The 15608-nt window shown below is 37.4% G+C and overlaps 1 protein-coding gene across 2 annotated transcripts in view; it reads right to left on the bottom strand.

Moving 5' to 3' along the window:
* Nucleotides 1–15608, bottom strand: part of PIWIL2 (piwi like RNA-mediated gene silencing 2) — a 77454-nt gene that overhangs the window by 27244 nt on the left and 34602 nt on the right. For both annotated transcript variants that reach the window (XM_041767052.1, XM_041767053.1), the window contains exon 19: nucleotides 15358–15463. In XM_041767052.1, coding sequence (XP_041622986.1) covers nucleotides 15358–15463 — 106 coding nt within the window. The remainder of the gene's footprint in view (nucleotides 1–15357; nucleotides 15464–15608) is intronic.

Below are 15608 nucleotides of genomic sequence, written 5' to 3'. Positions count from 1 at the left end.
GATCATGCCCTGAGCCAAAGGCAGAAGTTCAACCGCTGAGCTACCCAAGCGTCCCTAATTAATTCATTTTGATCTTATATCCTCAATCTGGCCGAACTAATTTATTAGCTGTAATTGTGTAACCTTCAAGGTTTTCTATATGTAATTTAACATCATCTAGAAAGACATAGTTTTCTTTATATCCTATCTAGATGCTTGTTGCAGCTTTCTTGTAATATTTTGGTTTAAGCTTTAGTATCATGGTAATATCAGCCTCATAGTCTGAATTGGGAAGTGTTCCCTCCTTTCCAATTTGACGGAAGAATTTATGAAAAATTGGTGTTAATTCTTTAAATGTTTGGTATAACCAAAAAGATTCAGCAGTTTGTCTTTCTCAGGGTCTGTCCATTTCATTTAAGTAATCTAATTTCTTGGAATATAGCTGTCTACAGTATGTTTTTATAATCCTGTTTTCCCCATTTGGTCAGTAGCGATGAATGTCTCTTTTTTCATTCCTGATCTTAATAATTTTACTCTTCTATATTTCATGGGTGTTTTAGCTAAAGGTTTGTCAATTTTGTTGATCTTTTCAAATAACCAAGTTTTGGTTTCACTGACTTTTCTCTATTGTTTTTCAATTCTCCATTTACTTACGCTCTAATCTCTATTAATTCCTTACTTTACTTACTTTCCTATTATTTCCTTGCTTTAAGTTTGCTCTTCTTTTCCTTGTTTCTCAAGGTGGAAATTGGGTTCTTTTGAGATCTTTAATTTTTTATATTTTATTTATTCATGAGAAACAGAGAGAGAGAGAGAGAGGCAGAAGCAGAGACAGTCAAGAGGGGAGAAGCAGGCCCCTTGCAGGGAGCCCGATATGGGACTCGATCCCGGGACTCCAGGATCATGCCCTCCCTGGGCCAAAGGTGGGTGCTAAACTGCTGAGCCACACACACGTCCCTGAGGTCTTTTTTTAAAAAAAGATTTTATTTATTCATGAGAGACACAGAGAGAGAGAGAGAGGCAGAGATATAGACCGAGGGAGAAGCAGGCTCCTGGCAAGGAGCCAGATGCAGGACTCGATCCTGGACCCTAGGATGATGCCCTGAGCCAAAAGGCAAATGCTCAACCACTGATCCACCCGGGCGTCCCAGAGATCTTCATTTTTAATATAGTTGTTTACAGCTATAAACTTCTCTCCAAGCAGTATTTACCTACATACTCAAGTTTTGGTATGTTGCATCTTTATTTCAAAGTATTTTCTAATTTCCCTTTTAATATCTTCTTTGATGCCTTTGTTGTTTAGGAGTATTAATTTCCATATATTTATGAATCTCCTGAAGTTCTCATTAAAATTTCTAATTTTATTCCATTGTGGTTTGAGAAGATATTTTGTTGTTTGTTTTTAAAAGATTTTAATTATTTATTCATGAAAGACACAGAGAGAGAGAGGCAGAGACACAGGCAGAGGGAGAAGCAGGCTCCATGCAGGGAGCCCGATGTGAGACTCAATCCCAGATGTCCAGGATCACGCCCTGTGCTGAAGGCGGTGCTATGCCACTGAGCCACCCAGGCTGCTCTGAGAACGTATTTTGTTATGACTTTAATCCTTCTAAATTTATTTGGTCTTACTTTACATCCAGACACAGTGGTCTATGTCTGTTTTGGCAGAACGTGACAGGTACATTGGTGAAGAATGTGTATTCTGTTGATGGAGTGTTCTATAGATATCTGTTGCATTTAGTTGGATCATACTATTGTTCAAGTATTGTTTCCTTGTTAATCTTATTTCTGATTGTTTTATCCATTATTAAAAGTAGAGTTTTGAAGTCTCTATTACTGTTGAATTTTTTATTTCTGCCTTTAATTATGTCTTAGTTTCATGTATTTGGGGGAGTCTATTTTGGATCAGGTTCACATATATTTATATTTTAGGTCTTCCTCATGGATTGACACTTTTGCCATTATAAAATGTCCTTGTCTTTAATAACAACTGTTATCTTAAAGTCTATTCTTTTTTTTAAAGATTTATTTATTTATTTATTTATTTATTTATTTATTTATTTATTTATGATAGAGAGAGAGAGAGGGGCAGAGACACAGGAGGAGGGAGAAGCAGGCTCCATGCCGGGAGCCCGACATGGAACTCGATCCCAGGACTCCAGGACCGCGCCCTGGGCCAAAGGCAGGCGCCAAACCGCTGAGCCACCCAGGGATCCCCTTAAAGTCTATTCTAATAGCCGTACAGCCACTCCATTTCTGTTTTGGTTACTATTTGTATAATATATAATCTTGTTCTATCCTTTTACTTTCAAACTCACTGTGTCTTTGACACTAAAATGCATCTATTGCAGAAATCATAACCATGGATTTTTCACTTAATCCATTCTCTAATTTCTATCTTTTAAATGGAATGTTTAGTCCTTCATTATAATAAAGGTAATTACTAATACGGTAAAATCTACATGTGCTATTTCACTGCTTTCTACATGCTTTCTATCACTTTTCTCCTTCTATTCTTCCACAACGGCCTTATTTTCTATTAAATAGATATTTTCTAGTTACCATTTTAATTTCATTGTTGTTCCCTTTGTTTTATTTTTCAGAGTTCTTTTCTTAGTGTTTTCCCTAGAGATTACAATTAACATATTAACTTGGAACAATGTCATTTGGTTAATACAACATTAATTTTAATAATATTAAAAAACTCCACTTGTATATTACTTTATACCCTCCCTTCTACTTTGTGCCTTTACTGTCACATTATATCTTGATACATTGTATACACATCTACTCAGATTTACATCTACTAAAAGATTTTTAAAAAAGATTTACATCTACTGCTTTATGCAGTTGTTTCTTAAATCATAGAGTCAAGAAAAAGTGACAAAAATACATTTTTGCTCTCTTTTATCTTTTCTGGTTACTTTTTCTGGTTACCTTTTCCAGTTACCTTTTCTGGTGCTACTTACTTCTTCATGTGGACACAAATTACTATCTAGTGTTACTTCATTTCCACATGAAGGACTACCTTTAGTATCTCTTGTAGGATAGGTCTGCCAATGACAGATTATGCCAGCTTTCGTTTATCTGAAATTGTCTTAATTTCTTCATTTTTTGATTGGGTTGTTTTATCTATTTTTCCCTTTATTTTTAAAATTTAAACTCAATATATAGTGTATTATCATTTTCAGAGATAGAGCTCAATGATTCACTCTCCTTCATTTAAAAATATTTGACATAAATCACATATCATAAAATTCTCTATTTTGAAACTGTATAATTTAGTGACTTGTAATATATTCACCAAGCTATGCCCTAACACTAATTCCTTAATATTTTCATCACCCCAAAAGAACCCTGCAATCATTAGCAATTATTCCCCATTCTTGTCCACATCCTCACTCTCTGGAAACCAATCATTTAATGTCTCTATGATTTACATATTCTGGATAATTCACTGAAGTAGAAGAATATAAAATGTGGCTTTTTTACATTCAGCTGCTTTCACTGAGCTTAATATTGTCAAGATTTCTCTCATTTTAAAATAGTTTTTCTAGATACTGAATTCTTATTCAACACTTTTCATTCATTATTTTGAATATATCCTCCCAATGCCTTCTGGCTCCATGACACTGATGAGAGGTCAGGTCTTAATCTTACTGAAGACACACTGAACATATAGTAAGTGGTTTTCTCAGGACGCCTGGGTGGCTCAGTGGTTGAGCGCCTGCCTTTGGCCCAGGGCGTGATCCTGGAGTCCGAGGATTGAGTCCCACATCGGTCTCCCTGCATGGAGCCTGCTTCTCCCTCTCTCTTTCATGAATAAATAAAATCTTTAAAAAAAAATAAGTGTTTTTCTCTTGATGCTTTCAAGATGCTTTGTCTTTCAGTTACTTTTACTGTGATGTGTCTAGGTATGAATATCTTTGAGCTTCTACTACTTAGTATTCACTGGGCTTCTTGGGTAAGTTTGCTACTGATTTTCATCAAATTTAAGAATTTGGGGCTATTGCTCCTTCCAATGTTCTTTCTTCTCCATTCTCTATCTTTAGTCCCTTCTAAGAATCACATTATGTTTATGTTGGCATGATTAATGGTGCCCCACAGATCTCTGAATCTCTTTTCATTTTCTTCATTCCTTTTTCTTCCTTTTGCTCACACTGGATAATCTCAATTGACCTATCTTCAAGATTGCTGGTTATTTCTTCTGCCTACTCAAATCTGGTATTAATCTCCTCTAGTAAAATTTTCATTTACTGTATTTTACAACTCCATAATTTCTATATATTTTTTAAGATTTTATTTATTTATTCATGAGAGACACAGAGAGAAAGAGAGGCAGAGACTCAGGCAGAGAGAGAAGCAGGCTCCATGCAGGGAGCCCGATGTGGGACTCGATCCCGGGTCTCCAGGATCACACCTCAGGCTGCAGGTGGCGCTAAGCCACTGCGCCCCTGGGGCCACCCTCTATATGGTTTTTTTTTTTTTTTTTTTTTTAATTTATGATAGTCACAGAGAGAGAGAGAGAGGCAGAGACACAGGCAGAGGGAGAAGCAGGCTCCATGCACCGGGAGCCCGACATGGAATTCGATCCCGGGTCTCCAGGATCGCGCCCTGGGCCAAAGGCAGGCGCAAAACTGCTGCGCCACCCAGGGATCCCCCTCTATATGGTTCTTAAATTTTTAAAAAATATCTTGTTACTGATATATAATTCACAGACTATACATACAATTCACCAATCTAAATTGTATATATGTTTTTAGTATATACATAGGTATGTACAATATCACCACCCTACCCACCTTTCCATCCTTTCTGAATCTCAGCCCTAAACAACCACTGGCCTGCCTACCTTCTGTCTCTAGATTTCCCTCTCCTGCACATTTTTTATGAATGGGATCTATAGTCTTTTGTGACTGGTTTCTTTCACATGGTATAACATTTTCAAAATTCAAGTATTGGATGCTATTTGTCTCTGCTATTTCACTTTTTTTTTTTCTTTCTTCCTTTTTAAAAAAAAGATTTATTTATTCGTTAGAGACAGGCAGAGACACAGGCAGAGAGAGAAGCAGGATCCATGCAGGAAGCTTGTTGTGGGACTTTATCCTAGAACTCCAGGATCATGCCCTGAGTCAAAGGCAAACACTCAACCGCTGAGCCATCTAGACATCCATCTTTCTTCCTTTTTAAAAATTTTTTTGTGGGCAGCCCTGGTTGCTCAGCGATTTAGTGCCGCCTTCAGCCCAGGTCCTGATCCTGGAGACTAGGGATCGAGTCCCACGTCAGGCTCCCTGCATGGACCCTGCTTCTCCCTCTGCCTGTGTCTCTGCCTCTCTCTGTGTGTGTCTCCCATGAATAAATAAAATCTTAAAAAATTTTTTTTTTGTGATTGGACATCTTGGTGGCTCAGTGGTTGTGCATCTGCCTTTGGCTCAGAGAGTGATCCCAGGATCCGGGATCAAGTCTCACATCAGGCTCCCTGCAAGGAGCCTGCTTCTCCCTCTGCCTATGTCTCTGCCTATCTCTCTCTGTGTGTCTCTTGTAAATAAACAAATCTTAATTTTTTTTGTAGGGTGCCTGGGGTGGCTCAGTCAGTTGGCATCTGACTTTTGCTCAGGTCATGAGCCTCTCTTTGGGCTCCCTGCTTGATGGGGAGCCTGCTTCTCCCTCTGCCTCTGCTTGCTCTTCCTGCTGCTTGTGCACATACTCTCTCAAGTAAATAAAAGTTTAAAAATAAATAATTTTCTCTTGATAGTTCTATATTCTTTTATTAGTGTCTAATCTAGAAATTATAACATAAATCTAGTTAATCTAAGTGTAATATAAGTACTTTCAACTTTTACTCAGTAATTCAAGAAACTATAATAATAATAATTCAGGAAACTAACAGCATTAGAATTTCAATTACTTCCTCCTTATGTACTATTTTCATTAATTTGAAACTTAAATATACCAACACACACTAATATATACCCATTCAGGAATTGTATTATTTTATTTTATTAAAGATTTTATTTATTTATTTGATAGAAAGCATGAGAGAGGGCAGGGAGAGGAGCAAGCAGGGGGAGAGGGAGAAGCAGATTTCCCTGCTGAGCGGGGAGCCAGATGTGGGGCTCTATTCTAGGACCCTGGGATCATGACCTGAGCCAAAAGCAGATGTTTAACTGACTGAGCCACTCAGGTCCCGAAGGAATTACAGTATTTTAGGTAGTATGTATTCATTCAAATTTATCCCATATTTGCCACTTTTATGCCATAACCACATCTAAGCTTCTCTCTAGGATAATTTTCCTTCTAGGTGAAGAATGTCATTTAGTATCTTCCTTCAATGTGAGTTTCCCAGAGACAAAGTCTCTCAATTTTTTGTTTGCCATAGGGTATCTTTATTTCACCTTATTAGAAGTTATTTTTCATGAATACTAGATTCTACATAGGCAGTTTTCTTTTCTCTTTTAAAAACTGTATTTTTTTAAGTAATCTCTGCACCCAACGTGAGGCTCAAACTCACAACCCTGAGGTCAAGTGTCCCATTCTCCACTGACTGAGCCAGCCAGGTGCCCTTTTAATCACCTTGTGGCTTACACTTTTTGACAAGTTAGCTATTAGTACATTTGTTGCCTTTTTAAGGTAACTTTTTTCTTTTCCTTTGAGACTGGTCTTAACCTGTGTGCATGTGCATCGCATATGCATATTTGTCTTTCAACAGTTTTACTGTAATATACCTAAGTGTACTTTTCTTTTTATATATTCTACTTGGGATCTTTCAGACACCTTGTATCTATTGCTCTGTTGTTTTCTGTCACCTTCGGAATATTCTTTACCATTGTCTTTTCAGATATTTCTTCTGTTCTATACCCTCTTTAACTTCCTTCTGGGCCATGTATGCATGTATTATAACCCCGTATCTCCCATAACTTTGTATCTCAATGTTTCCGGTTTTTTTTCCTTATCTCTCAGTTGACTTTTTACTTCCTCAATTAAGTCTAAACTACCATTACCCAGTTTTTTTTGCATGGAGATGTGTTTCCCCAAAATTTGTACATTGAAGTCCTAACCCCTAGTACCCTGGAGTGGGGTTGTATTTGGAGATAGAGCCTTTAAAACTAGATTATTAAGTTTAAATGAGATCACTGGGGTAGGCTCTAATTAAATATGACTTGTGTCTTTGTAAGAAAAGGATATTAAGACACAGATACACACAGGATAAGACCATGTGACTGAGAGAAGACAGTCATCTACAAGAAAAGATGAGAGGCCTCAGGAGAATCCAGCCCTGCCAGCACCCTAATCTTGGACTTCCCATCCTCCAGAACTGTGAAAAAATAAGTCTTTGTTAATCTACCCAGTCTATAGTACATTGCTATGGCAGTCCTAGCAACCTAATACACCCATCCTTTTTGTATTTAATTTTATTTGGCAGAAATTTCAGTTCTAGAAATTCCAACTTTTTTTCTCATAGTTCCCAATTCTTTGCTAAAATTCTTACTGTTGTATTTTACCTCGTTGAATACAGTAAGTGTAGCTATTTTTTTTTAAGATTTTATTTTTTTAAAGAGGGGCTTAGAGAGATTGATGGGGAGAGGAGGAGAGAGAATCTTAAGCAGGCTCCATGCCCCAGCACAGAGCCTGACACATCGCTTGATCTCACAACCCTGAGATCATGACCTGAGCTGAAATCAAGAGACCAATGCTTAACTGACTGAACCACCCAGGCACCCCAAGTGTAGCTATTTAAAATTGTATCTGATTGCTCAATTATCTGAGTCTTATAAGGATCAGGATCAAGCATCTATTTTTTTTCCTATTTTTAGTCCCTTCATTTTCTTTGTGTTATTAGTTATTATTGATTGATTGGTAAGCATTGTGGAAACATTTTGATGCCTAACATAATGTTACCTTCCTTCAGCGAATTTGTATTTGCTCTGGCAAGTAGCAGTTGAGTTCACCTAAATTCATATTTAGGTGATGAGATGAGCACTGGGTGTTATACTCTATGCTGGAAAATTGAATTTAAATAAAATTTAATAAATAAATTAATTAACTAATTCATATTCAGGGACTGACATGATTCAGTCTACCTATAGTTCTTTACTCCAACTCTGTAGCCCTTTAGATTCACAACTCAAGGAGTGGGGAAGTATACTAGGGACCACCACTGATTTAGGAGCCCTGGCCTCCAGTTTTTGATCCTTAAAGACTTTCAAATGTCCTAAAGCTTTTCAACTTTTAGCTACTGCTTTCAGAATTAGAATACGCCTGTAGGGTTTCTGTCCTTTTGTATCTAGCCTTTCTTATGTTTTTCTTCATTAACTTTTCTTCAGTTAAACTTAGGTGTATTTTATATACATGTTTATATATAAGCACATATGTAGGTCCATGTATGTATGTATGTAATATACCTACCTACAGACACACAGATGGGTAGACATGTAGGTGTGTATATATAATCTACATGTACTGCTTTCTAGAAATTGCATGCCAAACACAGCATTTATAATACTGTTAATAGAAATGAGGGGAAGCCTGGAATGAGGTTTTAATACAGAGAAGATTTATGTTTACTTTTTCCAAGAGTCTGGAGTATTAGCATTATGAGAAACTCAGGAATGTAAGCATTCGGGGTCATTGTATTTGATTTCAGGGATAGAAAAAATTCAAAGATAAGCCACAGTTTGCTCTAATGGTTATATACTACTCACTCACGCTTATTCCTACAATGTAACCCCTTAGGGCACCAACCCAAAATGTTGGAGGTTTCCTAGGGTCTACACTTAGTGGGGCATCTACACTTAGTGGGTTCTAGACTCTAATTATTGTCCACCTGGAAAACTGCAGGACTGTCAAAAGCACTCCTTAGAATATACTTACTGAATGGGAAAAAAGGGACCTTGAAAAATCTCCTCCATAAAAGCAACGAGTACACTGCAAAACTGGTCAAAATCAAACTTTCTGGAATTGTGGATACTAGCCAGAGGTTTGCAACAATCTGAAGAGCATTTGTTCAGTTAAACCGGCTGAATAAAAAAAATAAAATAAATAAAATAAAGGCTGAATCTCACAAGCTTTGTGGTATTTTAACTTGTTCTACTCACATCCTCCTTTCTCTGCAGTAGCATCTATAGCCTCACTACTATGGTAATAATGTAGCAGTCACTACATTATGGGGCGGGGGAGGGGAGGGCAGAACAGGTTCCAGGCATTTAAAGAAGTGTATGTCTAGACATTAACTGATCACTAAACTAACCAAGGGAAATTTTCAGTGCTACACATAATCTAGATTACAGAGATTGTAAATCAGGCAGAAAAGCCATCAAATAAAAAATAATAACAGCAATTCCTGGGAGTGGAGATCTAATTTGCAGAGTTGCCACATATATGAAAAATGTCTAGTTTCCAATAAAAAATGAGACATGTCAAGAAATAGTAAAATATGGCCCATTCACATGATAAAAAAAAAAGTAGTCAATAGAAACTGCCTAGGTTAAATCCAGCTGATGGCTTTACTGAACACGGACTTTAAATCAGTATTTTAATTACTGTTTAAAAAACTAAAGAAAACCACATCTAAAGACATTAAGAAAAAAAAAAAAAGACATTAAGTATAGAAAGTGTCTCACCAAATAAACTATCAATAAAGATGCAAGTTATAAGTGAGAAAAAGGCAAAAATTTGGAAGTCAGAAAATATAACAACTGAAATGACAATTTCCACTAGAGGGGCTTAACAGTAGATCTGATGAGGCAGAAGAAATAATACATGAACTAGGAGATAAGTCCACTGAGATTATCCAGTATGAGAAAGAGGAGGGAAAAAGAAGAAAAATAAACACAGTTTCTGGAGACTAAGATGCCATCTAACATACCAAATACAAATAATTGGAGTCTCAGTAGGAAAGGTGAGTCAGAAAGGGTCAAAAAGGTCATCTGAAGAAATAGTGGACCTAAAATTACCAAACCTGGTAAAAAATTCAACTGAATCTCCAAGAAGCCTAAAGAATACAAAGTAGGATAAACTCAAATTTGATTTGCAACATCAGCTATTCCCTGGGTCTCCAGCCTGCTGGCCCACTCTGAAGATTTTGGACTTGACAGCCTCCATAAATTATGTGAGCCAATTCCTTAAAATGAACAAATCTCTTTCTTCGTGTGCATGTGCATGCATGTGTGCGCATGCAGGCTCCTGATTCTGTTTCTCTGGAGAACCCTAATACAGAATTAGCACCACACAAAAAGAGTAAGAGAGGGGCACCTGTATGGCCCATTTGATTAAGTGTCTGCCTTCCGCTCAGGTCATGATCTCAGGATCCTGGGATCAAGCCCCACCTAGGGCTCCCTGATAAGCAGGAAGCCTGCTTCTCTCTGTGTGTGTATGTTTATGCTCTATCTCACAAATAAATAAAATCTTTATAAAAAAAAAAAAGAGGGAAAGAACAGAACTGTGTATGAACAAAGTTTTTGTATACTACTGAAATCAATTCGGTATTAATGTGAATAAGATTGTTATACATTAACATGCAGAAAAAGCATCTGATAAAATCCAACACACTTTCAACATAAAAATGTTCATCACATGTCAAAAAAAAAAAAAGAAAAAAGAAAAAATTCTCGTCAAATTAGGAATAGAAGGAAACTTCCTTAACATTATCAATCAAGTTTATGGAAAACTCACAGCTAACCTATACTCAATAGTGAAAGACTTAAAATTATTCCCTATAAACATCAGGAATAAAATAGGATGCCCATTTTCACCATTGCTATCAACATTGTAACTGAAATTCCAACTACAGCAACTGTGCAAGAAAAAGAAATAAAAGACATCCAAATTGGAGGTGATTGGCTCAGTCACTTAAGTATCTGACTCTTGGTTTTGGCTTGAGTCATGACCTTAGGGTCATGGAATGCAGCCCTGCAGTGAGCTCCACACTTGGCATGGAGTTGGCTTGGGATTCTCTCCCTTTTCCCCTCGCTCCCACCCTCCCTTCCCCTGCTCATGCACACTCACTCTCTCTCTAAAATGAATAAATAAAATCTTTAAAAAAAAAGAAAGGCATTCAAATTGGAAAGAAAGAAGTATAACTATCTCTGGAGATCATCTGATTCCACAAATAGAAAATATCAAGAATTTTTTTAAAATAGAAAAAGCCCTAAGCCTAATTCAAAAAAGTGGTTAAGGTTAAAGATTAATGCATAAAAACCAGTTATGTACACAAGCAATGGACAATTCAAAAATGAAATTAAGAAAACAATTACAATAGCATCCAAAACAATAAAATTCCTAGAAATAAATTTAATCAGAGAGGTAAAATACTTATATATGGAAACTATAAAATGTTGCTGAAAACAACTAAAGACCTAAACAAATGGAAAAAATATCCTGTCTATATAGGACTAAGTATTATTAAGATGGCAATACTTGCAAGGCACTGTACAAATTCAATGCAATCCCTATCAAAATTCCAATGGCTTTTTTTCCCCCAGAAATGGAAATTTCACATGAAATTCTAAGGGGCCTGAACAGTTGAAATTAAAAAAATATTCAAAAAATAAAACAAATCTGGAAGACTCACACTTTCCAACTTCACAACTAACTAAAAAGAAACAGTAACCAAAAGTCTTATACTGACATGAAAAATGACATTTATGGAGGGGTGGGGGTGGGATAACCGGGTAATGGACATTCAGGAGGGCATACAATGTCGTGAGCACTGGGTGTTACAGAAGACTGACAAATCACTGAATTCTACCTCTGAAACTAACAATACACTGTATGTTAAATTTAAATTAATAAATTAATAAATTAAAAATGATATTTAGACCAACAGAATAGAATTTAGGGTTCAGAAATAAACCCTATGAAATAAACATCTATGCCCAATTGATTTTTAACAAGGATGCCAAAACTATTCTATGGAGAAAGAATACAGTCCTCAACAAGTAATGCAGGGATAAGTGGATAAACACGTGCCAAAGAATAAAGATGGATTCCTACCTCACTCCATATACAAAATGTAACTCAAAATGGATCAATGATCCAAATACAAGAGCTAAAGCTGAAAACTGTTACAAGAAAACATAGGGGTAAATCTTCATGACCTCAGAGTTGACAACAGATTCTTAGATTTGACACCAAAAGCACAAGAAACAAAAACAGATAAACAGGACTTCACAAAAATTTAAAATTTTTATGCATCAAATTAACATTATGAAGAAAGAAAAGATATCCTACAGAATGGAACAAAATATCTGCACATCATTTATCAGACAAGCATTCTGCACCCAAAATATGTAAAACAACAAAACAAAACAAAACCCCCACAACTCCTAAAACCTCTTTACAATTCAACAAAAAGAAAACTCAATTTAAAAATAAGGAAAATAGGGACGCCCGGTGGCTCAGTGGTTGAGTGTTTGTCTTTGGCTCACGGTGTGATCCTGGAGTCAGGATCAAGTCCCACATCAGGCTCCCTTACAAGGAGCCTGCTTCTCCCTCTGCCTGTGTGTGTCTCTGCCTCTCCCTCTATCTCTCAAGAATAAATAAATAAATCTTTAAAAAAATCAGGAAAATATTTGAAAGGACTTCTTCAAAGAAGATATACAAATGGACAATAAGCACATGAAAAGATGTTCAAAGTCATTGGTTATTAAGGCAATGTAAGTTAAAACCACAATGAGATACCACTTCACAGTGGCTATAATTAAAAATGGAAAATAAAGTCTTGGCAAGAACTGGAGAAAATGGAACCTCTGTTATGTTGTTGGTAGGAATGAAAATGGTGTAGCCACTGAGGAAATCAGTTTGCTGGCTCCTCAAAAAGTAAACAGAATTACCTTACAGCTCATCTATTTCACTCCTAGACATATACCCAAAGGAAATGCAAATAGGTACTCAAATACATATACAGGCATATTTACAGCAGTATTCAGAATAGTCAAAACGTAGGAACAAGTCCAATTGTTCATCGATAATGAATGGATAAATCTATTGTGGAATAAACAGATAATGGAATATTACTCATCCATAAAAAAGAACAAAGTAGTAATATATACTACAACTTGCATAAACCCTAAAAACATGCTAAATAAAAGAAGCCAAACACAGTCACATATTTTATGATTACTTCCACATAATGTATCCAAAATCAGTAAATCCATAGAGACAGGGGATCCCTGGGTGGCTCGGCAATTTGGCGCCTGCCTTTGGCCCAGGGTGCGATCCTGGAGTCCCGGGATCGAGTCCCACGTCAGGCTCCCGGCATGGAGCCTGCTTCTCCCTCTGCCTGTTTCTCTGCCTCTCTCTCTCTCTCTCTCTCTCTCTCTCTGTCTATCATAAATAAGTAAATAAATCTTTTAAAAAAATCCATAGAGACAGAAAAGTAGACAATTATCAGTAAGTACAGGAAGTGTGAATGGGGAATAATTACTTGGGGAATAATTACTTCCTTTCAGGATCAAAAAGAGGTTAAAATTAGCAAGCGGTTATTTTGGTGCGCTTGCTTAAGGTGACACCTGAGTTCATGAAATGAGCGGACATTGGAGCCACAGGAATGAAGAAATGGGTTGGTTAATCTAGACATTTCTCTTGTACTCTCTGAAGTGCAAAATGCCAACAAGCATTGTTCTGACAAGAGGGGATACAAAGAATGCAGATGGTTCTGGGGTAGATTTCCCTCATGAGGGGAAGGCCCTGCACATACGTGCCAAGTTAGACGGACAATGGTAGCTCCAAGAGGCAAGAAATAGTTTTTGTTTTTTAAAAGGTTTTATTTATTTATTCATGAGAGACACAGAGAGAGAGAGAGAGAGAGGCACAGACACAGGCAGAGGGAGAAGCAGGCTCCCTGCAGGGAGCCCAACGTGGGACTCGATCCCAGATCTCCAGGACCCTGGGCTGAAGGTGGCGCTAAGCCACTGAGCCACCCAGGCTGCCCAAGAAATAGTTTTTTTGACATAAACAGACATCTATTGTGGACTGGGCTATGCATACCTGTTGGCAGATACAAATGCTAAAAAAAAAAAACAAAAACAAAAAAAACCCCGAAAACAGAAGATACTGCACCAGTTTGGACTGCCAATTCACATTCCTCAGACCAAGGAACACATTTTCATTCCCAGAGGAACAGTTTGTTAGAGAATAGAATGGACAATTGAAACTTTGTCTAAAATGGAGGGAATAAAGGCATGAAGGGTTGACTTGCATGCTTCCATGAGTGTGTACTGACACAGCATGAGGAAGGCCCAGAGATTCTCTCCTCTGCTCTGGGAGATCTAGAGAAGAGGGGGTGGAGAAAGATGCTGGTGCAACAATATTTTTGTTTTCCCCACCTTACCTCAACATTCTGTTTTCTTAATGGTTCTCAGACCAGAGCTGCAACTGCATGTGCCAGAGCTGGGATGAACTGAGTATCTGTTCACTGGGGCTGCCATAACAAAGTACCACTAACTGAGTAGCTTCGACAGCAGATATGCATTGTTTCACAGGGCTGGAGGCTAGAAGTCTGAGATCAGGGTGTTGGCAGGGTTGGTTGCTTCCAAGGGCTATGAAGGACAACTGTTTCATGACTCCCTCCTGCCCCTGGTGGGCTTGGTGACAAAGTAGTGTGTGTGTAGGACTTGGTTACAAAGTGGCATATGTATTTACATCTCCTCAGAGACAAAATTCAACTTTGTTTTTTTACATAATCTCAAATACTGAAAGAATATTAAACTATTTGAAAGACAATGTAGGAAACATTCATCTGAAAAGAAACAAGGTGGAGTTCTAGTGACTGGCTATAACCATATAAAATTATTAAATTTCTTATTGTTAATCTCCATGCAAAGGGCTAACTCTGACCCTAAGAAATGAAAGCCACTTATCAGCACTTCCTTTGATGTATGGCCAAGGTAAAACCCAGTATTTTGCTTGCTCATTGTGCCAGACCCACTATCAGTTTAATGACAGCAATTCTCCATGGTTAGCATTCCTGGGAGTTCTAGGGGTGATTTACAGGGAGGCATTTCTCTTGAACCAAAATGAAAAGTCCTAATAATAGCCATAAAAAGCTGAGTAAATTCATAAGCTGCTTTAATTGCTGAAATTTACTCCCACTTCCCTGATAAGTGCATGAAGATTATGTCTACAGGCATCAGACTGACAATCTAGGAATAATCATTACTTACCAAGCAAAATCAAAGCATTTATCTTTTTAAGCTGCTCTATACAAGCAGAAGCCTGAAAGCAGCCCCTTTGAGCTGCCTATTCAGCAATGAATAACTTTTCAGTCAGTTTAGAAGACACCTTCAATTTGGGATCCCTCCCACTAAATCAGACTTCCTCTTCAAGTGGTCAGATAGGCAGTCCTTAAAAACCGTGAAACTTTAAATCTGTTCTCCTCACCTCGTAAAACTTTTTTAAGGAGCCCACCAGACACAGCTTCAGGCTATCCACAATCTCCTGATGAGGCATCTGGAATACCACTCGTGAATACCATTTTGTGAGAGTGCTGGGGAGAAGGCAGTAAGAGAGAGAGAAAGATGAATACACACTCATAGAGGAATGTCTACAGTCTGAATGTCAGTACACACAGGCTTCTCTATGCACCAAAACAACAAATACCTAGTAAATGTATTTATGTTACAGGTAAAAAC

The sequence above is a fragment of the Vulpes lagopus genome, chromosome 8 (genome assembly GCF_018345385.1).
Source record: "Vulpes lagopus strain Blue_001 chromosome 8, ASM1834538v1, whole genome shotgun sequence".
Lineage (NCBI taxonomy): Eukaryota > Metazoa > Chordata > Mammalia > Carnivora > Canidae > Vulpes > Vulpes lagopus.
This window is presented reverse-complemented; position numbering and strand designations above follow the sequence as displayed.